The sequence below is a fragment of the Anabas testudineus genome, chromosome 18, assembly GCF_900324465.2.
Source record: "Anabas testudineus chromosome 18, fAnaTes1.2, whole genome shotgun sequence".
Taxonomy (NCBI): Eukaryota; Metazoa; Chordata; class Actinopteri; order Anabantiformes; family Anabantidae; genus Anabas; species Anabas testudineus.
Genome location: NC_046627.1, coordinates 3,277,266 through 3,302,019, shown reverse-complemented (window position 1 = coordinate 3,302,019; position 24,754 = coordinate 3,277,266). Strand labels below are relative to the sequence as shown.

Genomic DNA, 24,754 nt, shown 5'->3' with positions numbered 1-24,754 from the left:
AGGACAATGGAGGGAACGTCTCTGCTGTGTCTGCTCTGTAAGTAGAAAAACCTGTGTTTGTCTGTTATAGAACAGACACGTTGCTTCTGTTTCTCAATGAAACATAATTGAAATTAATATAAAACTGGATCCATATAAGATCAGGTGGAGCCATGACAGAGTTTTCTTCTCATCCGTTCTTGATCATAATTTATCTGTACAGGTTTTAGGTCATTGTTTTGTTGGAGAAACTGTGACCTGAGCAGAGACAAAGCTGATTGAATGATTCAGATTTTATTGTTTCTAACATTTAGTTTGATTTGTCTAAAGAACATTGTGACCTGTTGACATGCGTTTAAACAAACTCCTTAGTAATCTTGTATTTATTTTGACATTTCCTTTAGTTCTATCATTCAACATTTTCCTTCTGTTCAATCTGTTCAGTTGTTGTTGATTTTTGCGTGGTCCCATTGATCTTAGCAGATGTGGTCACAGGAACACACTGTCAACAACTGTCAGAAGCTTTTCTGGTACAATTGTCTTGTGTAAAGTTTAAACTCACCTGTTTATTTCTCTTTAGTTGTGATCTCACTGCTGTGGTGCACAACAAACCAAGGTCAGTAAACTACTGTCATGATTATAATCATGATGGTTATTATTATTATTTACTAACATAGATCATGACGCAATGTTATTCACAGCATAAACTTTTATCAGATGTTTATCCCAGATTTAATTTTACTTTCAATTGACAAAATTTGATATTTCCATACATTTGACAACAACATGGATTAACTGAGGTCATTTAAACCCTCCAGTTCGTCTGACTGTGAGTCCCAGCAGCTCTCAGCTGTTTAAAGGTGAATCTGTGTCTCTGAGCTGTGAGGAGGACGACAGCTCTGCTGGATGGACACTGAGGAGGAACACAACCAAACGACAGATGACTCAGTGTGGAGATGGTTGGGGAAAACCAGCTGGTTCCTCCTGTAACATCGGTTATATCACCACGTGGGACAGTGGAGTTTACTGGTGTGAGTCCAGAGAGGGATCAACCAGTAGCATCATCAACATCACTGTCTCTGGTAAGATCAGACTGTGGAGTTAGTGTTGATGAGTCTGTGTGGAAATGGATGAAATGCTGTAGTTTGTCTCTGTGTTGAGGTGGATCAGTGATCCTGCAGAGTCCTGTCCTCCCTGTGATGGAGGGACATGATGTCACTCTGCACTGTCAAACAAAGAGCCCTCCCTCCAAGCTCCCAGCTGATTTCTATAAAGATGGCTCCCTCATCAGGACTGAGCCTACAGGTCACATGACCATCCACCATGTTACCAAGTCTGATGAAGGCCTCTACAAGTGTCACATCAGCAGTCATGGAGAGTCTCCACCCAGCTGGATCTCTGTCACAGGTCAGGAGGGTGAAGCTGACATTACTTTGTTCAGCAGGTTTCGGCACTAAAATAATCAATTAGTCAATGATGATTATAATGAGACATTTCTAATTGTAATCACCAATCAAATAAGCTCCAAACTTTAAAAATGGGTGGTGAAAAAGCACAAAACATAAGAAACTAAAAATGTCATGTAAATTTATTAAGAGCATGATGAGTCAATATCTTTTAGTGAATTTAATAATTGTTCATTATAGAGAAGCCCACCACCACACCTGGCCTTTCAACCCCTCTTCCTGTGGGGCTGCCTGTTTCTATCTTTGTATTTATCTGTTTTCTGGTGTTTCTGGTTCTACTGGTGAGACGATGTGGTCAGAAGAAATCTAAAAGTAAGACACACATTTCTATAATTTACATTTAAATTTTAAACATGATGTTTATCATGTTAATATTTACACTCAAGTTCTGCAGTTCTTTATTTTATGATTTTCATTTGGTTCTATCTATATTCTATATATTCTTGATGTTGATGCTTATTGACTGTATGTACTTTTACATGTATGCAATTCCAATGGCGTTTATCAAATTAAATCTGTATCAGATTTATATAGAAGAGTAACTTATATTTCTATTCATTTTTGTTTATTGCAGCTGATGAAGTAGGAGAAGATGTTAAATATGCTGAAGTGAAAATCTCACGTCACCCACAACAGACCAGAGGTAATAATGTGTTTTCTGTGGTTTTATCCTTGTGAGGACCCATTTAATTAACATCTCTCAGTGCAGATTCTTTACAACAGAGTGGCAATGAGAACCAGCGTATGTTATATTTAAACCTGTAAGCATTTGCATTTTGTCAGCAACACAATTATAACGTTGAACCTTAAAAAAAAAACAGTTTTGGTTCCTGCGGTCAGTTTCTCAACTGAAGCTAACAGCTCTGTGGTCGCCAGTTTCCTGTTTAACAGAAAAACACAGCTGAATGTGGAACTGCTCTGCTGCTATCTATCTATCTATCTATCTATCTATCTATCTGTCTATCTATCTGTCTGTCTGTCTGTCTCTCTGTCTGTCTATCTATCTATCTATCTATCTATCTATCTATCTATCTATCTATCTATCTGTCTGTCTGTCTGTCTGTCTGTCTGTCTGTCTGTCTGTCTGTCTGTCTGTCTATCTATCTATCTATCTATCTATCTATCTATCTATCTATCTGTCTATCTATCTATCTATCTATCTATCTATCTATCTATCTATCTATCTATCTATCTATCTATCTATCTATCTATCTATCTATCTATCTATCTATCTATCTATCTATCTATCTATCTATCTATCTGTTATCTATCTATCTATCTGTCTATCTATCTATCTGTTATCTATCTATCTGTCTGTCTATCTATCTATCTATCTATCTATCTATCTATCTGTCTATCTGTCTGTCTCTCTGTCTGTCTCTCTGTCTGTCTATCTATCTATCTATCTATCTATCTATCTATCTATCTATCTATCTATCTATCTATCTATCTGTCTGTCTGTCTGTCTCTCTGTCTGTCTATCTATCTATCTATCTATCTATCTATCTATCTATCTATCTATCTATCTGTTATCTATCTATCTATCTATCTGTCTGTCTCTCTGTCTGTCTATCTATCTATCTATCTATCTATCTATCTATCTATCTATCTATCTATCTATCTATCTATCTGTCTGTCTGTCTGTCTGTCTGTCTATCTATCTATCTATCTATCTATCTATCTATCTATCTATCTATCTATCTATCTATCTATCTATCTATCTATCTATCTGTCTGTCTGTCTGTCTGTCTGTCTATCTATCTATCTATCTATCTATCTATCTATCTATCTATCTATCTATCTATCTATCTATCTATCTATCTATCTATCTATCTATCTATCTATCTATCTATCTATCTATCTATCTGTCTGTCTATCTATCTATCTATCTATCTATCTATCTATCTATCTATCTATCTATCTATCTATCTATCTATCTATCTATCTATCTATCTATCTATCTATCTGTCTGTCTGTCTGTCTGTCTGTCTATCTATCTATCTATCTATCTATCTGTCTGTCTGTCTGTCTGTCTATCTATCTATCTATCTATCTATCTATCTATCTATCTATCTATCTATCTGTTATCTATCTATCTATCTGTTATCTATCTATCTGTCTATCTATCTGTCTAAACCATTATGATATATCTAAATATAAATATATCATTTTAAAAAGAACAGTTTATTGTTAGTGATTAATAAATAGCATGTGTTGTATTTGCAGAGAGTGATCCAGCTGTAATCTACTCAGCAGTGAAAAGAGAAGATGTCAGTTATGGACAAATTGTCTTCAACAACACCAAACCAAAGACAAGAGGTACAGCTGCTTTTCTTTGTCTCCTTCATGATCCAATACTAGTCCCAATTAGGACTTTAGTGGCTGTGGTTTGAGCTAAATGCTAACATCAACATGCTAATATTTTCACAGTGCAAACATGCTTTATAACTAGAGCGTATGTTTTAACTGTCTTTATTAATCATTTATTGTGTGAGCTAATTAGTTTAGTGGTAAATTAAATTAAGATAAAGTAAATACTCTAATAAATACAATTGAAAGTCAAAATAAGTAAATGTATGATAAACACAGTTTACTTTTGTACAAGTACTAAAAGTACATGTTGTACTGCAACTGTAGTTGCATATGTTATTCTCTTTGACTTTACCAGGTCATTAATAATAAATACTTATGCATCACCATTTGGTGGACAAGACAGTGGTGAGACCAGCTCTGCTCTATGGGTTAGAGACGGTAGCAGTGAGACAGAGACAAGAGGCTGAGATGGAGGTAGCAGAGATGAAGATGTTGAGGTTCTCCTTAGGAGTGACCAGGTTAGACAGAATAAGGAACGAGTACATCAGAGGGACGGCTCACGTTGCCTGTGTTAGCGACAAAGTCAGAGAGGCCAGACTGAGATGGTTCGGACATGTTCAGAGGAGGGATAGTGAATATATTGGTAGAAGGATGTTGGAGATGGAGCTGCCAGGCAGGAGGACAAGAGGACGGCCAAAGAGGAGATATATGGATGTTATAACAGAGGACATGAGGTTGGCTAGTGTTAGGGTAGAAGATGTTCATGATAGAGTGAGGTGGAAAAGAATGATTCGCTGTGGCGACCCCTGATGGGAAAAGCCCAAAGAGAAGAAGACTTATGCATCACCATTTAAACATTATTTTACAGTTGTAGCTGTGCAGCATAACACTAGCTTTAACTGCTTTATTATAAATACACCATTCAGCTACAACCCAAGAACCACCGGCTGGTTTTAATGTTGTGGTTAAAGAGGTCAGCATCTGTATAGGCATGCAATATTTTTAAGACGTCAAAAACAGGTTTGGGACCCACTAACTTAATCTTTGTGTGTGATACACTTCACATCTTCCACAGAGAGATGATATCTCTGTGGAAGATGTGACATGGAGGGTATCACAATACAAACATACTTTGTTAAAACATTACAACTCTCTGATGATGTGGTTACAGAACATTTACAGTACAATGTGTCTTGTGTAGAGTTGTTGTCTAATAGTGATTTGTCTTGGGTTGCACCACCGTTCATTCACAAATTATGCCAAGCCCCTTCAATGCTTCTTACGTCGCTTGTCAGTCTGCCCTCACCAGCTGGAAACAATCAGGAACATAATGGGTTCATTTAACCAGGTTTCACAATTCTAAGCGTCATCACTGATCAAAAACAACACACACATAACTCCACACTAAATCGATGACTTTTTATGACTTATTGAAAATTCACCTAAGCTAAATTCTAAATTCTGATTCAGTCTAGCACTAATGTAATGTTTGGACCACAATAAAGATTAGATCAGAGTAGAGTCCAGTAGAGTCTGACAGGCTCCCTTAAATCAATAATCACTGTAATCTCTTTAGATGAATAATGCATGTTTAACCCAAAGAACTACATTAAGCTATTGGTTTATTTACATATTAATTTTAAGTTTTGAAATAAAATGTTATATTACTGTATATTGTTAAATATATAAGAAACACTGAGAAAACACAGAACCTTTGCAGATTTGAAGCTAGATTAAAAAATGGCAGACTCAAAGATCTGTCTGTTTATTCTCAGCATCTGAAACTGGTCATAACCGGAGCAGCTAAATGTGTAGGTTTTGTCAACTCGGCATAAATTAAAAACAGCAACTTCCTCTTGTTGGTTCCTGTGAATTGTGGGTGGACATTTCAGTACAGAGTGTTCCATCAATGATGTGGCAAGTGTGACAGCATGTTTATTTTGTGTCAGTTTATTTTAATTAATTAAAGCAGCTTTGTGGTTGTCTACTTCCCTATTTCTGCTTGTTATCCTCAAGTTATTCACAGTTAAAGTACTGTATCAGGACAAAAAAACCTGCTGACAGTAAGTCAAAGTTCCAACTTGTTCTCATTCACTGGTTATTAAATACAGATTATTTGTCAAACTGGGTTGTTTTTTAGGAGGAATGAACAGTTAATGAATTGGTAATAAGTAGCTCCTGAATATCTTTGAATTGAGCACATATAGTAGACAATGATGAGTTACTTAAGAATACACAGATTCTGCCACCAAAAGTGTCAGAATGAATAACCTTCCATACCAACAAATGGCAGTCTGTATTTGACATTCAATAAAGAAAAACAGAAGACCCAGGACACAGCCTTCATAGATTGATCCTCATGTGTAATACCTTGACTTTTGTTTATAAAAGCTTAGGCTCACTTAGACAGTATGTCCCCCATAGATCTTGGTGACATACTGTATTGTTAATGGTCGACACTGGCCAAATGTTGACTTTGTGACATGGTCCCAACAGGATGAGTACAGAGACGTACAGTATGTTGTCTGAAAATAGTGAGTTTCATTAGTGCTGTTCCTTTACTACGATGTACTTTAAATCCTGACTGGAACTCTTCACACTGCTTATTCCTGTGCAGGTGTTTACATAATTGCTTTGCAACTACTTTAAACAAATGTAAAATAAAGGACCTAACTAAAACCTGACTAAAACATCTGTTTCAAGAGTAGGATTCAACAGCAGAAACCTTAAAAACCTGTTGCATGTAGCCTGTTAATAAAAACATATTGAGCTAATATCTCAATCTCTATCTAATATGGATGTTAAAGGAACACTTTGATTGATCAAATGGGAACAAATCATGGTGGATAGCTATACTGATATGAACTGGGTCATGTGTCTGGGATTAAAGGATGCAACATCATTAAAATTTAAATTATCAACCTACTGAGGTTATTATTATTATAGAGGAGAGAGAAAATAACAACAACAGCAGACAAAACACTGGGCAAGTTGGTTAGGCCAGTATGCACATGCTGGAAACATCCATCTCTAAGAATGGCAATGCCTGTAGAAAGAAGCTGGTGTAGGAGATATATGATCTGTCTTGCAAGTCACAACTCTGGCTGCAGCATTGACACTTTACCCAAACAGCCTTGTACTATCGGTATTCCAATTGTTCATAATTTGATGGTTTACACAGAAAATGAAACAAAATGAAACAAAATGAAACAAGCAAAACCAGTTTCAACCGTATTGAATAACTTCAAGCTGTTTATTGTCATCATTAACTTTACTGTTAATTATATGTTAATTTTATTTTTTATCCTGTTGCTGCTGCAGGGATCTTTCTTGTCTGCAGGGTCAGTAAACTTTGGTCTTATTTGTTGTTTTTCCTGTGTGGTTCTGTGGGTGGAAAATTTGACATTGCTTCGGTGCGGTTGTGGCTGTGACCAATTCACAGCTCTACTCAGTGCACAGCAGTCAATAACTGCAACTGCATTCTGTGAACAACATTTAGATTCCAAAGGCTCTGGATAAATTTGATATTTATAAAGTGTATTTAATTTGTGACTATTTATTTAGTAAAACATTAAAACCATTTCAGCAGCTGTTTGCACTTCTCATCAAGATTTCTGGTCTGATTTCACATTAGCGATCTGTTGATACTGTAGATTGATCAAGCTTTAACCTTACTTAAATGTTGAATAAACATATTTGACATTTTAAAATAAGAGCCATAGATACAAAATATGTGTATTATTTGGGTTGGGGATATAGTTTATAATGGGGAAACATTTTTGGGTATAGACTTTGTTGGAAAGTAGTAAAACTGTGAAACTTTTAAAATGTATCTTGCCTAAAGTAAAGAGGTTAGTATTTGAAAATGATAAAAAAAATACAAATATGAAGAAAAAATATTCCAAGAATTTGGGAATGTATTGACATTTTTAGAAAAACAACAATACTTAAACTGCTAATACTGTAAACTGCCAGTGTTTGCAAGCTGGGACATGTGCCAAAATATAACTAAAACTGAAACCAATTGACATCTAAATAAGTCCGTTTTCAGAGGATATTTCTTTAATTTGGACAGTTTGCTCTACAAAAATGAAAGCTATGACTATCTTTGTCTCTCTCACAGTGCTGTCAGTCACCTCGGCCAACACACATATCAAAAAAAAAAAAGGCATGTGATGAACATATTGATTTATTTTGATAAAGGTTAGTTTAACGTTAATTTACTTAATAGAGTCCAGTTTATTCTAATAATTAAACTCTGTGCATTAAGCCAGTAATTAGTGCACTCCATCCAATTAAATTTTGTTAAAAAAAAGATTTATAGCAGAATAAAAAAGGACCAATGATGTCACCGTTTCAGCCTGGCGACCGGCCAGCTTTGGATTTTCCCCAGTTCTTCCTCTCCCTCTAGTCTCCACCCACCAGCCACTTCTCTCTCTGCTCTCCCAGTCATTAATTGCACATTGGCTCCACCTGTGTCCCCCTCTCCCTACAAAAACTCTCCTCAGTCCTCTCCCCTCTGTCAGATCGTTGTCGTTTCCCAATCAGCTACCAGCCTGCTATCAACCTGTTTCCAGTCTGTTTCCAGCCTGTTTCCAGCCTGCTTCCAAACCTGCTCCCAGCCTGCTATCAGCCCTGTTGTCTCCCCCTCTCAATACTCTGGACTTTCCCACTCTGAGCTTTGGACATTAGTTACCTGTTTTTTAGTGAGTTGTTTTCCTGCCATTGAGCAGTGGTTTTCTGTTGTACTTTGGTTTCTTGTTTTGTTACTTCGTTCCCCACCTCACTGGTAGTTTTATGTTGTTAATTTGTCCTCGTGTTTTTGCCTGCTTTTGTAGTGTCTGTTGACATCCCCCCTTTAGTTCCCTGTTTTGTGTGGTTTTCTGTAAATAAATCCTGTTTCAGTTCATACCTGCCTCGTCCCTTTCCCATACTTGTGACAAATGGTCCTTATTGTTGATGTGTTGTCTGCATCTGAAAATGGCCATAAAATTCATTAATTTGTAGGGTTTGTTATTTTGAAAACAGCAGCAACTTCCTCTTGTTAATTCCACAGAGCTGAGGGGTATGGTTCTGTCAGTCAGTGCTTTTGCTAATGGTACAGAGTATAGTGTGATAATGTATGCCTGCTTTGTACATTGGTTTGAAATGTGTCAAGTTCCTTGTTTATCTGATTAATCCTCTTCATGTCTATTTGGTCTTTCAGTGTCACATTTGAGGTGATTACACAGAAAAAACTAACAAACAAGAAAAAACATAAAACATAAAAGCCTGCATTGACAAAGTTCATGAGTAAACTCTACTGGCATCTAGACGCTAGAAGCATAATGAATAGAAGACAGATAGTATTACATACCTCACTGGCCATGCTAACTAAAGAAAAACTTTAAACTTTATCAGCTATGGAAGACTTCTGAAACATTACTGCCCAGTAATATAGCTGAAAACATATCTTAAATACCAACTGAAGCAGATCTGTAGTTTCATTATTGTAACTAGAATGGAAGTGTGGTTTGGAGTTACTTTGATTTACTTTGAAAACCCAAAACAGTGTCAGTGTGCTATTTAAAAGCAACATCAGCTGATATAAGCCATGCTTCTGTAAAAAAGGGATCTGGGAAGATCTAAGAGCTGTTGATTTGCATGTACTGTAGCTGGAAAGAGTTACAGAATTATCTCAAAACATCATCCTAGCTATGGTGGAAGGAGTATTATTTGGTGCTGCTTTGCTGCAATGTCAGGGTGGCTGTCTACAAAATGAAGTTTAAAAGAAGCTAGGTTGATGCAGCAGGACGATGACCCTAATCATCAAAGTAAATCTACTCCAGAATGACTTTGTAGACATGAAATAAATACTGTCAAGTGACCTCAGTGAAGCTATTCACACCAGGTATTGCAGGAAAATGTCTGAGTTGAAGCAGTTCTGTGAGAAGGAATGGTCCAACGTTTTGTAAAAGTCTAATCCACAGCTACAATAAGAACCCATTGGAAGTTACTGCTGCCAAAAGTGGTTCAACCAGTTTTTCACCTACTTTTTCCACGATCACTCTGTTTGTTAAATTGGTGTGTTCAATAAAGACATAAAGGTTCATGACTGAAATATTGTTTGTTGATAATTGGTCAGATCACATTTCATCATCAATTTGTGCAAAACAAAACAATTGATTTACTTACCTTTTCTTCAAATGCGAGGAGAGCAGTGAATGATGAACAGGGAGTGATATCGGACACAGCCTCTGTCTTACATGGGGAACCATATAGTGTTACACAATAAAACCATGACTCCCCCTTGACTGGTGAATCCTCCTGGCTACCTGCTGAGGTGTCCTTGGACGAGACACCAAAACCCCGTAGTAGCGCCGACTCAGTCTGGCAGCTGTCCAAAACGAATTTCCCCAAGGGGATCAATAAAGTATATATTATTATTATTATTATTATTAAAATGCTCAGTGTCTGTTTTTAATCATATTCGTGTTCATTTAGAGAAGTGTTTCTTTGATTAACAAATTACATTTTTTCAAACACAATTCACACAATTCAATAATTTGTTTATCATTCATATATTTAACTGAAATGAAATAGTACAACTGATTCCAATGACATCACTGGTGTCTCACAGATAAACAAATGGTACAGTACCTTTGGCATCTGGGTACAGATGGGGTTAAATATAATTACAATGGTGCTATACATTATAAATAATAAAAATTACAGCTATAGTAGATAGAAAATATTATCAGTAATTTTTTTGCAATATAATATTGTTTCTAGCACTTGCAGTCATGTAACCGGTATGTGTTTTATTTTACAGAGACTGATCCAGCTTCAATCTACTCAGCAGTGAGAACAGGAGACATCAGTTATGGACAGAGGTACAGGTCCAATTTACTATTATATTTATTATATATTATATATTAGTATTATATATTTAATATTCACAGATAAAGCTTGTTGTTAACTGAGCTGTGTGTTTTTGTGTTCTCATACGGATATTTTAGAAAGCAGAACTTATTATTAATATTATTCAGTTGGTCTCTACATTCCCTGGACCAATCAGTTGGTTGATTGACAGAAAATAAATACCACTTTGATAATCAATTAATCATACACTATTAATTCATTTATTTGTTTTCATGTTTTCTGTGTGTCACTGTAAACTGAACATGTTCTGACATCATCAGTTTTGTTGATGTTTGTCGTTCTTTCATATTGTATTAGAATGAGTAATTTATTTGTAATTTAGTAGTACAGTATATAAATGTTATGTCCACCAGACAGTTCTGGTTCTGTGCAGTGTTGAACTATATGTTTTATGTTTAGATCTTACAACTGAAACAGAAGTTGTCTACTTTTCACTGAAGTAGACCTTAAGACAGACACAACAGTCCAACCACCTGCTGGGTCTACAGGGAGACAAAAACTTCAATGTAGGGCATTTTTTAAAGATGTTTTTAGTGTAAAAACAGTGGCTTTGGAAAATATGAGGTTAGAAACTTGTTTAAGTTGAAACTACATTTGACTGGTTTTGATATATTTTTATTTATACATTTAATTTGATTTAATGATAGCATTCAGGTGTTTTTGCATTCATGAACTTTCTTTATACCTGATAGGAAAATAACTTCTCAGAACCACTGATAAGATTTAATAAGGCAGTACTTTATTTTCTCTTGAGCAAGGGAACATGCGGTCCTTGGAGTACCAGCTGACAGGGGCACACTTAAGGTTTCTCATACAGCTGTTCTTATAGATTTCAGATGGGAGGTAGATGTGTTGTGTTTGCATGAAAAAGGCATAGCCCTTTATCAGCTGGCAGCTGTGGCATTATAATTGCAATTAATTTCTTTTAGGTGATTTCCATGCTGGAACATTCTGTCAGACTTCCTAAGATAAGAATTCGGGTTCTTATTCATGAGATAAACAAGAATCAAAAGGATTAAAAAGGATAAAACTCTCTATCCCATTTTTCTATTTTCTATTTCCCCCTGATTATATTTTTACATGGCATACATAGTAATTCAGATGTGACAAATAGCAGTTTAGTCCATTTTATTGAAATTTCATTTCAGTAACTCAAAATGGTCCTCAGTAGTTTGGTATGTCGGACAACGTTGAGAGATGCTCTTAATGAGACGACAGATAATGCCCAGGTGTATCTCCTCCCAGATCTGGAGTGAGACATCACTGATCTTCCAGACAGTCTGAGGTGCATCCTGGCGGCATTAGATGAACCAAAATGAATGAGAGGCTTTGAGTTACAGGACATATAAATTCAAACCATTTAACATTAAATCAACTGATAGCCTTTTATCAGCTTTATTGCAAATTACTGACATAGCAATAAAACGGAAATCTCCAGAGAACAGATGTTCAGATACTTTAAAGCCCCAAAATGATATGTCTGTGTACATAAATGACTGTAATTCCTAAAAAGTTGATCCAACTAAACGATGAAAACTGTCTCATTGTCCAAATATACTGAAAACAAACAGCTAAAATACAACATACTAAACATACAGACTGGCCTGGTCTCTTAGAGATTACTGTACATCCAGAGGATCTGCAGGAAGTGTGTTCATTCCATAAGTAAGTGCTGGTCGAAATAGTAGATGAATGTGTTCCATGTCAGATAGGACACGAGAGTTCAGGTCCCGTAAAACCTGCAATAAAATATATAAGTACAATCTATAAAAACTGAACCACAGTGGAGTTACCATAGGCAGATACTATAGAATGATTTTCCATTAATAACAACATTCACTAAATTTGATCTAACTGGCTTCACATAACCTACAAAATATAGCTGCTGTTCCATGAGACAGTACTTGTCCTGTGCAGTATTGAACTGTGTCTATTTGTGGTCACAGGTTCCACCTGAAGCAGATCATCTGCTCCTCACTGAATTAGTCTTTACAGCAGTCAAATCACTGACGTCCACCTGCTGCCTGTAACTGGCATTCTTCATCATTTCTTAAAGTATCTTGTTCTTTCTTTGCAGTGTTTGAATGCAGTGCACAACAGCTTCATTTGACATGTTTATCCATGTTTTGTACACGACTAACTTGCTAAATCTAATAATAAATGTTTGTGGCTAATGTGATCATGGACTTCATTGCTGTTGAACTTCCTCTTTTTGCTGCAGTGGTGATGAAAAAACTCAGTGACTAATGTGCTTCTGTGGGTTTCACAAATTTATTAGATGGAAAATTTGACTTCTTCTTTTTTGGGTGTAGCGAACTGATTAACATCTCAAATGTACAAACAAAGCAACTGCAGACAGTAAAAACAACTCAGCAACTGAAAACACTTCACAGAAAAAGCATTGGCACAGTGTCTATGTTTTTGTATTAGTCAGTGAACTATTGAGACGATTCATGATGATTTAAATAAATGATCCAATAAAGTTTTGTTCTCAACGTGACACCCTCTTTAAGGTGAAGCTCAGAATTGCAGCTACATCATGAAGTGATTCTGGAGGAATTCACATTTTTATCATCCATTAAGGTTCCTCTGAAGTTGAAACTGTTTTTCCTGCTGTAATTATTCTTCCTTTTCCACCTTCTGAACCTGCTACAAATATCAGTGATGGAGGAGACGATTGACAGTGATCGTTTTATGTTGTAATATGTTCCAAAGTTGATCTGTTAGTCTGAGTTAGAAGAGAGGTTCTGATGGATAAAAAGGATAAGGTGAAAAAAGAAAAGGAACAAATTGAGTGAGTGCAGAGTGGGACTGTTTGATCATGATAGTAACAAAACTGAAGTGTTTAGATCCACTAGATGAACTCACTGTAGTTTTCGATGTTTTTTATGGAACAAAGCTCCAGGGCTGTTCTGTAGTCCTAATCTACACCTGCTGTAAACTCCACCATCTCTATCATGTTACTCGTAAATGTACATTAACGCCACCTGGTGGCTCATTGATGTTTACTGCGTCAGATGAATATTCACATAAATATTTAAATTTAATTAAAATGTATATCTTTACACTAAAAAAACAGCAGAACAAAACAAGACTATGTGGGATAAAATTACCTCTTCTGTTCACATTAGAAGTTCATGTTTAATCAAGTTCAGCTCCAATGACCTGTTCAACTTGTTTCAGGATACTGTGAACTTGTTGCATCCCCAGAATCCATTTTGTACCAACCAGTGTTGATGGTACAACTAGTTTTCATTCTGTTACTGTCTATAAAGTTGTGACTCTTACAGAGGAAGTAATAATTTAGGGTATATGGTCATTTTTAAAAGTTAAACCCGTTGCCTCGGTTTTTTTCAGTCATGTTGGCATTTCTGCAGCAACGTCCTGAGATAACCATCAGTATCCGTCACCATCATAGGAGGAACAGGCGTATCTGAGCAGGCAGGTTGATGATTTACTGCTGGATACATCTGTTTCCGGGTCTGTTTTCTCCACTGTTAATCAGGAAGTCAACAGGACACGTGCGCATTAAGACGTCAGGGTCGTGTGTTTCTCAAAGTTAGAATGTGCCAAGAAAAATACAATTCCTGTCACATACAACAGTTCTGTTGCTGTAGATCATGGTGTTGTTGTGGTACTGACTGCATATTTTCTGGTTTTTATAAAAGTCTTTTACACAAATCTAATACCTGGAGGTGACCCATAGATGTCACTGTGTGATTTACTACAGGCTATTTAATGTAAACACAGTGACACTGTGGTTCCTGCTGTAGGTCTGTGCTGCTCTCTGTTGGACTGAAATGCAACAAACCACTGTAGAGAAATATTTAGACTGTTTTAAACAAATTGTACTTTAAATGTCTTTGATTTATGATCAAGTTGACATAAAAAATAACGTATATATAAATAAAACTAATGTGGAGCAAACTTAGTACTCAAATACTGTTGGTCATGTTTTAAAATGTCACTTATCACTTCCGGTAAAAAAATGAACAGCAGGTCTGTGTCCTCGTTTCTTTCCACAAGATGTTCAAACCTTACTTAGCAGGCTTCCCTGATGTTGGTGTAATTGATGAAACATCCAACTATATCATCACACTATCGGAAAATTTGTAAAAACTAGGATTTTTTGGTTTAACATTAACATCTTCAGTTTCACCCTTTTATTTACATTGTAAATCAATTATGGTCAATAAAAGTCAGTGACAAAATTCAGAAATAAACTCATAAATTTCAATGGGAAAACAGGTTTCTACAAAGTAATGTCAATTGAACAAAAATATTTAAGGTAAAGTTAGTGTGCATTAATATTCACCTCCTTCAGGTCAGTATTTAATTGATGCACCTTTGGCTGCAATCACAGCATGGAGTCTGTGTGAATAGGTCTCAATTACACTTGCACATCTGGACACTGGAATTTTGCTCAAGCTCTGTCAGGTTGTGTGGAGATCAGGTGTGAACAGCCCTTTTCAAGTCCATCCACTAATTCTCTATTGGATTGAGGTCTGGACTTTGACTCGGCCACTTTAGAACATTTACCTTGTTGTCTGTAAATCATTTCTTTGCAGTTTTCTCTGAATGCTTCAGGTCGTTGTCTTGCTGGACAACAAGTCTGCTCCCAACCCGTAGTAGTCTTGACGAATCAATAAGATTGTTCTCAAGGACTGTCCTATATTTTGCTGCATTTATCTTACCCTCTACCTTAACAAGTGTTCCAGGGCCGGCTGCCAAGAAGCATCCCCACAGCATGATGCTGCCACCACTGTGTTTCACTGGACCATGGAGTCGTGTCACTCAGTATGTGTGGACAGCCTCATCTAGGCAGATTGAGACGTGTTTCTTATTCCTATTGTATCTTGATGATGGATTTCACTAAACTCTGGGGTATGTTCAGTGCCTTGGAATTTTTTTTGGAGCCATCCCCTGACTTATGCTTTTCAATGACCTGTTCTCTGAATCGCTGGGAGTGTTCTTTTGTCTTCATGGTCTAAATGAGACAACCAGACATATTAAAATGTCTAAGGCATCAAGGGCATGAAACTAGTCAAGGATCGTGTGACCATAAGAAATACAATAGACAATCTGCCAGTTGCTGTAGCTGGTAATGGGAAGGTTTGTGGCACAGGAGGAAATGAGAAGAGGGTAGGGGGCAGGCAGCAGGGTTGTGTCCAGGTGAGTATGAAGCAGAGGCAGAAAGTAGCGCAAAACCATGGAATAAAGAAAACCAGAATAAACAGACATGACGTAGAGCATGACTACAGTGGTCTCATCATATGAGTCATTGCTAAAGTGAGCTGCTGCAGGTATATCAAGGCTGCAGTAACATTTAGAAGATGTTAGTTGATGGTGAAATGCTGCAAGTAGTTAAATGTCTAGTTTATGAGGAACTGACAGTGGTGCTGAATTAAAAACTTACAGATAAAACATTGATTGAAATGAAACACTAGACAATTTTTAGCCCCAACCAAAACCAATTGTGATAACAATATTAATGGACATTGTACACTGGTGTACAGGTCCCTGTTTAAGTGTTTTTCATGAGTGCAACAGTTAGCAAAGTGTCGTGTCTGTTTTGTGGACTGTGTGGGCTTCTTCACCTAATGTACTATTTGTTCATATACAGTATTACAACTACATGCTGTTTGTGCAGTGACGTTGTAGGTGAGGATTTTCAAACTTAACAGTGACAGGAAGTAACCAGCAGGAGGAAGCAGAGGAACAAACATCTAGAGACTGCATGATTTCCCCTTTGACCTTTAACCATTCAAGAGCAGAAAACTATAAATATGATACTTGCTGTTATAGTAAGCAACTAGAAATCATTCCTGCAGTGTGAATGTTACAGCAGATCCACTAAATATCAATTAAATAAACAATAAATGAACACATTAATAAGTATGAAGACAAAAAGTGCAGTGTGAAACGTGACTTTTCCATTTGTCAGCACATGTTGATGAAATTTCAGTGTATTAGTGTGGAGTTCACATCAGCCAACATATGTTTAAACTACAGAACAGTTTAGAAGACTAAGTCGGTCTCAACATCATCATTTATACAAAAATAGTGAGGAAGGTGTGACAATGCTGGAATTTACAGAAGCTTCAAACTGCAATTCCTCCATGTTTTTGTCTGTAAATACACAAACAGGCCCACACAGACGGTATCTGAACGTGTGATCCAGATCAGAGCCTTTGTCAATTCAATTTTTTTAAATTTTTTATTTGTATAGCGCCAATTTACAACAGAAGTTATCTCAAGGCACTTTACAGTGTAAGGTTTAAGACCTTACAGAAAATATTTATACAAAAATTATAGAGAAAACCCAACAATCCCATTTAAACAAGCTTTAGGCAACAGTGGAGAGGAAAAACTCCCTTTAGAGGAAGAAACCTCCAGCAGAACCAGGCTCATAGTGGGCGGCCATCTGCCTCGACCGGTTGGGGTGGAAAGAGAAGAGAGAAAAGAACAGCAGGCAATAAAGACAACAACAAGCAGCAAGAACATTGGGCAGGTCAACTGGATTCTGGAGATGTACAGCTCCAGGCCGAGGATGCCTGCAGAAAAGTACAGAGAGAGGGAGACAGAGAGGAGGAAACACAACTAAAGGAGAGAGAAGACACAAAGTTAATGACACGAAATGGTAGAATTTGAATGGATAGAGGAGAAAGGAGAGAGGAGAGGAGCTCAGTGTATCAGTAGAGGTCCCCCAGCAGACTAACCTATATCAGCATAACTAAGAGATGGTTCAGAGTCACCTGATCCATCTCTAACTATAAGCTTTATAAAAAAGGAAAGTTTTAAGTCTAGTCTTAAATGTGGAGAGGGTGTCTGCCTCCAGAACCTGAACTGGGAGCTGGTTCCACAGGAGAGGGGCTTGATATCTAAAGGCTCTGCCTCCCATTCTACATTTGGAAACTCTAGGAACCACAAGTAAACCTGCAGCCTGAGAACGGAGAGTTCTGCTTGGAAGATATAGAACTATGAGGTCTTTAAGATAAGATGGAGCCTGATTAGTAAGGGATTTATAAGTTAGGAGAAGAATTTTAAATTCAATTCTGGATTTAACAGGGAGCCAATGGAGAGAAGCGAACGTAGGGGAAATATGATCTCTCTTACTAATTCCAGTCAGAACTCTGGCTGCAGCATTTTGGATTAACTGGAGGCTTTTTAATGAGTCATTGGGACAAACTATTAATAATGAATTACAATAGTCCAGTCTGGAAGTAACAAATGCATGGACTAGTTTTTCAGCATCACTTTGGGACAGGATGCTCCTAATTTTAACTTTAATGTTTCTCAGATGAAAAAAGGCAGTTCTAGAGATTTCTTTGATGTATGAAGTGAAGGAGATATCCTGATCAAAGATAACTCCGAGATTTCTTACAATATTACTTGAGGCCAATACTAAGTCATCAACGGTGAGAATGTGATTAGACATAGTGTCTCTGAGATTTTTAGGCCCAAACAGTATAACCTCTGTCTTGTCTGGATTTAGGAGAATCACACTTGTCATGTTGACTGATTGGTTAGATCTGTTTAAGCAGGACAAACAAATAAAACTGAAGTGAAGTCTGGTTTATGGTCTTCTTTTATATGTTATATAGAGTAAGAAGTCAGAATGCACACAGAAGATTAACTGATGGGCTCTGTTGGGAGGTCTGTGTTGTGTTTTCTGTGGGACGGGGTTCAGCAGGTTTTCAGGTGAGATCAGATGCGTTTCAACACCATCAAGTGTTGACATATTTATTTAGATAAGAAACTAAAGACACTTATATGTGAACAGAATTTTCTTTAATTGTTAGTATCAATATTTAATACATGTTGTCAGCTGTTGACCCAGTGATGCTGTTATGTGCAAAACAACTCTATGAATTGGCCTTTTTTTCAATTATGAAGTTTCTTTTCAGATAAAAACAGACTGAACAGTGACAGCAGGGATCCAGCAGGGGGCAGCAGAGGAGCTTCTCCAGTTTCTCCAACAACCCATGGCACTTTGACACCTACTGCTTCTTTACAGTACAGACCCAGTTTCATGTGTTTAATTCAAACTTCAAATCTGTAGCCAGCAAAAGCCTTTGAGTCCCTAAGAGGTCACAGTTTAGTATTTATTGTGAGTGATTTTACAACGCTGTACTTTAACTTAACACAGAGTCAGTGTGAAACAACAACGAGAAACAGGAAACCACATCATGTGACCACAGAGCCTTGTTGAGTTGTATCAAAGTTTTTATTTGTTATGATTTAACAAATCTGCAAATCTCTGAATGTCAAAGAAAAACCTGCTGTAACCTAACTAACTAAACCTGTCTCTCAGATCAGGATCCAGATCAAACTGGACCCGAGATAATAAAACAATGTTTGCAATGGTCTGAACATTTTTTTTTACAAACTCATGTCTGTCATGCCTTTCAGTTCATAAGTAATTAGTTCATAGGTAATGAGGCAGCTAAAAAGTATTTTGGTATTGTTCTAGAAATTAGTCAGAGTGAGAGTGGTTAGGATACAATGAAAGAGACATTCAAAAACATTGAAGGAGGAAAACAGACAAAAACAAAACACGACACTCTTGCAAAGCTCAATCCGATTATGGATAAGAATGGTCTCCTACGAGTTGGTGGTCGTCTCTCTTCTGCCGACCTCACAGAAAATGAAAAACATCCTCTAATCATCCCATCTACCAATCACGTCGCCACATTGCTTGTAAGACACTTCCATGAGCAAGTGGCTCATCAAGGACGTCACATTACTGAAGGGGCAGTCCGTAGTGCTGGATACTGGATACTTGGAGGTAAGCGTCTTGTGTCTTCAGTCATTCATAAGTGTGTTACTTGCCGCAAACTCAGAGGCAAGGTGGAGGCTCAGAAAATGGCAGACCTTCCTGCAGACAGAGTCACTCCTGAACCTCCTTTCACTACTGTTGGTCTAGATGTTTTTGGACCATGGACAGTTGTTACTCGTCGCACAAGAGGAGGTTGTGCTCAGAGCAAACGATGGGCTGTACTTTTTACATGCATGTCTACTAGGGCTGTACACATCGAACTGATTGAAACCATGTCAACAGACAGTTTCATCAATGCTCTACGAAGGTTCTTTTCTATTCGCGGACCAGCAAAGCTTCTGCGTTCAGACAGAGGAACCAATTTCGTGGGAGCTTGTAAGGAATTAGGGTTACACACAGATAACAGCGTCGTAGGAAAATACCTAAAGGAGAGAGGCTGCACTTGGATGTTTAACCCTCCTCACGCTTCTTACATGGGAGGATCCTGGGAGCGTTTGATTGGAGTGGCCAGGCGCATTCTGGATGCAATGCTGGTACAACATGTATCGACACATCTCACTCATGAAGTCTTAAGCACCTTTATGGCAGAGGTAATGGCAATTATTAATGCAAGACCTCTTGTTCCAGTATCCACTGACCCAGAATGTCCTGTAGTACTCACCCCAGCTATGTTACTCACTCAGAAGATGGACACAGTTTCCGCCCCTTCTGGGAACTTTTCCTCAGGACAGTTGTTGGAAAGCAGTGGAAATATGTTCAGAACCTCGCAGACACCTTTTGGAAAAGGTGGCGAGGAGAATATTTGTCTACCTTACAGAATCGCACAAAGTGGACTGAAAACAGACAGAATGTTCAAGAAGGAGATGTAGTCCTGTTAAAAGACGCCCAGGTCAACAGGAATGAATGGCCTATGGGAGTGGTTGTGAAAGCCCTCCCTAGCAATGACAACAAAGTCCGCAAGGTAGAAGTGCGGATTGTAAAAGAAGGGACTGCCAAACTGTTCTTAAGACCAATCTCAGAAATTGTTGTTCTTTTTTAACAGACTCCCTAAGTATACTTTGATGTTAAGTAAAATTCTTTGAAAGTGTTATTTGTAGTGATATAATGTGATTATATCAAGCGGGGAGTGTCATGCCTTTCAGTTCATAATTAGTTCATAGGTAATGAGGCAGCTAAAAAGTATTTTGGTATTGTTCTAGAAATTAGTCAGAGTGAGAGTGGTGTATTTTAGTGGAGCTTTGTTAATATAATTAGTTGCAGAGTGAGCGCTCTTCCCACTCTCTGTTCAATAACATATCTTTGACGTATTTTCGCCGTCGGTGCACTAAGCTAGTTTCGACGGTAAAGCGAAGTAGTTCATGTCCATGCTGAATGTGCTTTTTACGTTTGTGCCTCGGAAAACATTTGTCTTTGTAAGTGTGAACATGTTTATTGTCATTAGAAGTATGTTGGTTGTTACCTGTGTATGTGGTAGGTTGCGTGTGCGTGTTATTGTAATTAGCTTAATTTATGTCAAGCTAGCGTGTGCGAGTGTAACATATGAAGTGTGTAATGATGTGTATTATTGTTAATTTATTTTCTTTCTGTTTTATTTCAGTTACAAAAATATAAGGTAAAGATAGGATAACGTGTATTTAAGAGCAATGTACCGCTCCATACACAACTCCAGTAAAGACGAGAAAAGCAAGCCTTGTTTGGAGTCTCCTACTTTTTGTTAGCTGGCTGTCTAGATACACCAAGTCACGTGTTGTGAGGACAGCACAATGTCGCTGTCATTTTATCCACAGCTCGCAGAGTCAGCAGTCACAGCCCGGATGTGCACCTGTTAATAGAAACTTGTTTCATATTTTTCTTCATCTCTGTCTGAAGGAAAAACAACTTTGATGGAAAAACAATTTTGGATGCAAAAATGTGTCCAAAGAGCAGCACTGTCAGACTTTTAATAGACATTTGTTGCTTTCACACCTTAATTCTTTTGCTTTGGTCCGAATCAGCTGATGACTTTCTAACATTGTATCAATTTCTCTTCGGTTCGGTTTCATTTCACACCAAGAAAAATCCAAACAAACCAAAACACGTCACTTCAAACTACGTGAGAATGTCCTCTCCTCTTATTGGTCAGATTGTTTCTGCCGCGGAAATAAAAAGGTAAATACAGGAAGAAGATAAAGTGTTGTTTGTGTGACAGGAGAGAGGTGATTTTTAACTATAAATGTTAATGCAGATCGATCATCCCGTTCATTATTGTTTATTACGTTACATCACCTGCAGAGTCATCAGACCTGGTGTCTGTGAGACACTTCACCTCCTCACGTCTCTACGTTTGTCCTCCATTAATCAGACAGCATGTTTTTGTTGGACAAACAAATAAGAGGATAATCTACACACTACCCCAAGTCCTCAAGTCATTGGTCCCGTTTTGGTTGGGTGCACGTTCTCACCAGGAGGACCACACCAGAGTTCAATAGATGATTCGGATCGAGACCACCTCATTTTGGGGGTCTCGGTGCAGTTGTTTTTGTGATTGACGTGTTCACACCAAACAAAACGAACCACACTAGGAGGGAAAATGAACTTGAGTCCTATTTAATCCTGTAGATGTGAAAGCAAAGACCTCATAGTTCCATATTTTCCCAGCAGAACTCTACGTTCTCAGGCTGCAGGTTTACTTGTGGTTCCTAGAGTTTCCAAATGTAGAATGGGAGGCAGAGCCTTTAGCTACCAAGCCCCTCTCCTGTGGAACCAGCTCCCAGTTCAGGTTCTGGAGGCAGACACCTTCTCTACATTTAAGACTAGACTTAAAACTTTCCTTTTTTATAAAGCTTATAGTTAGAGATGGATCAGGTGACTCTGAACTATCTCTTAGTTATGCTGCTATAGCTTAGTCTGCTAGGGGACCTCTTCTGATAAACTGAGCTCCTCTCCTCTCTCCTTTCTCCTCTATCCATTCTAATTCTACCATTTCGTGTCATTAACTCTGTGTCTTCTCTCTCTTTTAGTTGTGTTTCCTCCTCTCTGTCTCCCTCTCTCTGTACTTTTCTGCAGGTATCCTCGAACTGGAGCTGTACATTTCACCATGCCCACCATGAGCCTGGTTCTGCTGAAGGTGAAATGCCTTGAGATGGCTTCTGTTTTGATTTGGTGCTATACAAAAAAAAATTCCAATGAATTGAATTTATTGAATAAACTGGGACATGCCATAGTGAACATTTTCACTTTTGAATCTTTAAGTACTTGGGGTGGAGCTGGAGCTGATTGGAATTTGTAATCTTTTAGTCATTGGGCTACAACACGAAACAAATCAGACTTAATTAAAGTTGTAATAGAAACTGTTACTCTGTCAGTCACACCAGCAGCAGCTCTGCGGAGGGAAATGTAATCTAACACTGACATTTGTGTCCCCTCAGAATGAATCCATATGATCCATGATCTAATTGTTTCTGCAGTCTCACCATGATGTTCAGTTTTGTAGTTTTGAGAGAAATACCTGAACAACATTATATGGATGTACTGTACTTACTGGGGGTACAACATTTACTTAATTTCTTACATCCCACACAAATCTTTTTCAAAACATGAGCCTCTTCCTTCCCTTCTCGGTAAAAACCCAAGTTACAGGTAGAGAAAACAACATGGTGTTACTTACAATTAGATAATGTCCCTTAGATAGATCAAGTTAGATCAAGTTGATTACGCCATCAACTCTAACTTGTGATCTGAACTCTGTCCTGTGATATACATGTCCTACAACATTTACTGTGAATAAGAGAAGGAAGTCAGTTCAGTGTTGAAACCATTTCCTGACTCAGATTGAAATATTGGGGGAGGTGTATACCGTTATTGTTGTGGTACATTTTTTACACAAACAGAAAAAGCGGTCAAATAAAAGGTTGAACAGCTCAGATAGTTAGATGAATTAATGAACAGGGCAACTGAGCAGTCAAAGCAACTATTGATATTTCTCATTAGAAAGTCACAGATTTCAGTTAAAAGCTGCTAAATGACCAAAAAAAGACAACAAAACTTGCCCTAAGTTCCATTTCCTCCATGCAGATACTTCCTGATAAACAGCTTTTGCCAAATGAATATTTAATATTAACACTTTACTTTCTGTCATTTCCTAAATTAACAGTGTTTTCAACAATCCACAAACAGACACTAACGTTGCCTCTACTCACAGGTAAAGTTGACCAAAGTTATACTTTAAACACAATTTTAAGGTTCTTTAACTTCCTCATTATTATGTTTACTGCATTACATTCATCTAACAGCCTCAGTTACATGTCACTCTGCAGGTAACTATTGTACATGCTTATTATACATAATGCTTTGCTATAGATTAAATTGGCTCCAAATCCACATAAAGCACAATTGGTGCAAAGACAAACTTTCAGACAAACATTTCTTTACAGGATTTATACAAAATTAGTTCTGTGTAATTTCCTGTAATTGGTTGACAACTATTTATAGACTCTACTTTACCGAGTTTTTATTTATATTTAGTCATCTGGTAAAATCATCTACACTGTGAACTGGAGCTGTTAATTATATTGAAGCAGATACTGATCCCATTGTAAAATCCAGCAGTAGGAAACAAACATTAGGGAGTAAGAGATCAGAAATGTTTCAGACCTGCTAATATTCTTCTGTTGTATCAGCAGGAGTTTGGTATTTCTGTCCTTTAATCTTTCTAAAGACCAAAAAAACAAAAACAACAACAGACAGACCAACTATCAGACCAACAATAGTTTCAGAGTTTTCTTCATCCCCCTTGCGTCCAGCAGCATCACCTGCAGATGAGAAGCAGCAGTGAGTCAGCAGGTGTCAGGTAGGTGATGAGTGAAGAACACAACAGAATCCATTTCCTCTTCAAACTCCTGTCAGACATTATCTACTGCACTTTGATCCCATCACTCATACCAGCTGTTTTCTACAAAGTCTCATCAACACCAACATCTGATCTGTGATGTTTCACTCTCACATCAACAACCAGGAAGCAGCTTCAACTCTGATCCACACACACACACACACACACACACACACACACACTAACTCACCTGATTTAACAGTCAGCTTGATGATGGTGATGGTTTGAACCATTTTGTTTAACTTGACACTCATATGTTCCACTATCACTAATCATCACATTCTTCAGAATCAAAGACACGTTTCCTTTCTTCATCCAGCTCTGATTCAACTGCACTCGGCCCACAAAAGACAGAGGGAGCTCCTCTTCCTCACACTGGTCTGTCTGGTCAGGATTCCAGTTAAGACACAAAATGTCTTCCACTCTCTT

The 24,754-nt window shown here is 37.6% G+C and overlaps 1 protein-coding gene and 1 pseudogene across 2 annotated transcripts; both read left to right on the top strand.

Moving 5' to 3' along the window:
- Positions 1–13,230, top strand: LOC113168695 (high affinity immunoglobulin epsilon receptor subunit alpha-like). Of its 2 annotated transcripts, XR_004463470.1 has the most exons (10): positions 1–37; positions 560–595; positions 798–1,061; positions 1,141–1,386; positions 1,626–1,757; positions 2,020–2,088; positions 3,672–3,764; positions 10,570–10,630; positions 11,079–11,185; positions 12,757–13,230. XR_004463470.1 is itself a non-coding variant. In XM_033326688.1 (9 exons), exons 1-9 carry the CDS (start codon positions 7–9, stop codon positions 11,089–11,091), a joined length of 945 nt encoding a protein of 314 aa, XP_033182579.1. In that variant the 5' UTR covers positions 1–6; the 3' UTR covers positions 11,092–11,915. The 2 variants fall into 2 exon arrangements, 1 of the variants encoding a protein (XP_033182579.1); XM_033326688.1 differs by lacking the exon at positions 12,757–13,230 and having other exon boundaries at positions 11,079–11,915.
- A 5,927-nt stretch (positions 13,231–19,157) lies between these two features.
- Positions 19,158–21,243, top strand: LOC113168696 (annotated as a pseudogene).
- Positions 21,244–24,754: the final 3,511 nt, after the last annotated feature.

What these genes read in the sequence shown, in the direction of transcription:
- LOC113168695 (XM_033326688.1), top strand. Translation starts at nt 7, where the DNA reads ATGGAGGGAACGTCTCTGCTGTGTCTGCTCT. An exon ending in CATCAACATCACTGTCTCTG is followed by an intron (nt 1,062 to 1,140) that starts GTAAGATCAGAC and finishes CTCTGTGTTGAG; the next exon opens with GTGGATCAGTGATCCTGCAG. An exon ending in CACCAAACCAAAGACAAGAG is followed by an intron (nt 3,765 to 10,569) that starts GTACAGCTGCTT and finishes TTTATTTTACAG; the next exon opens with AGACTGATCCAGCTTCAATC.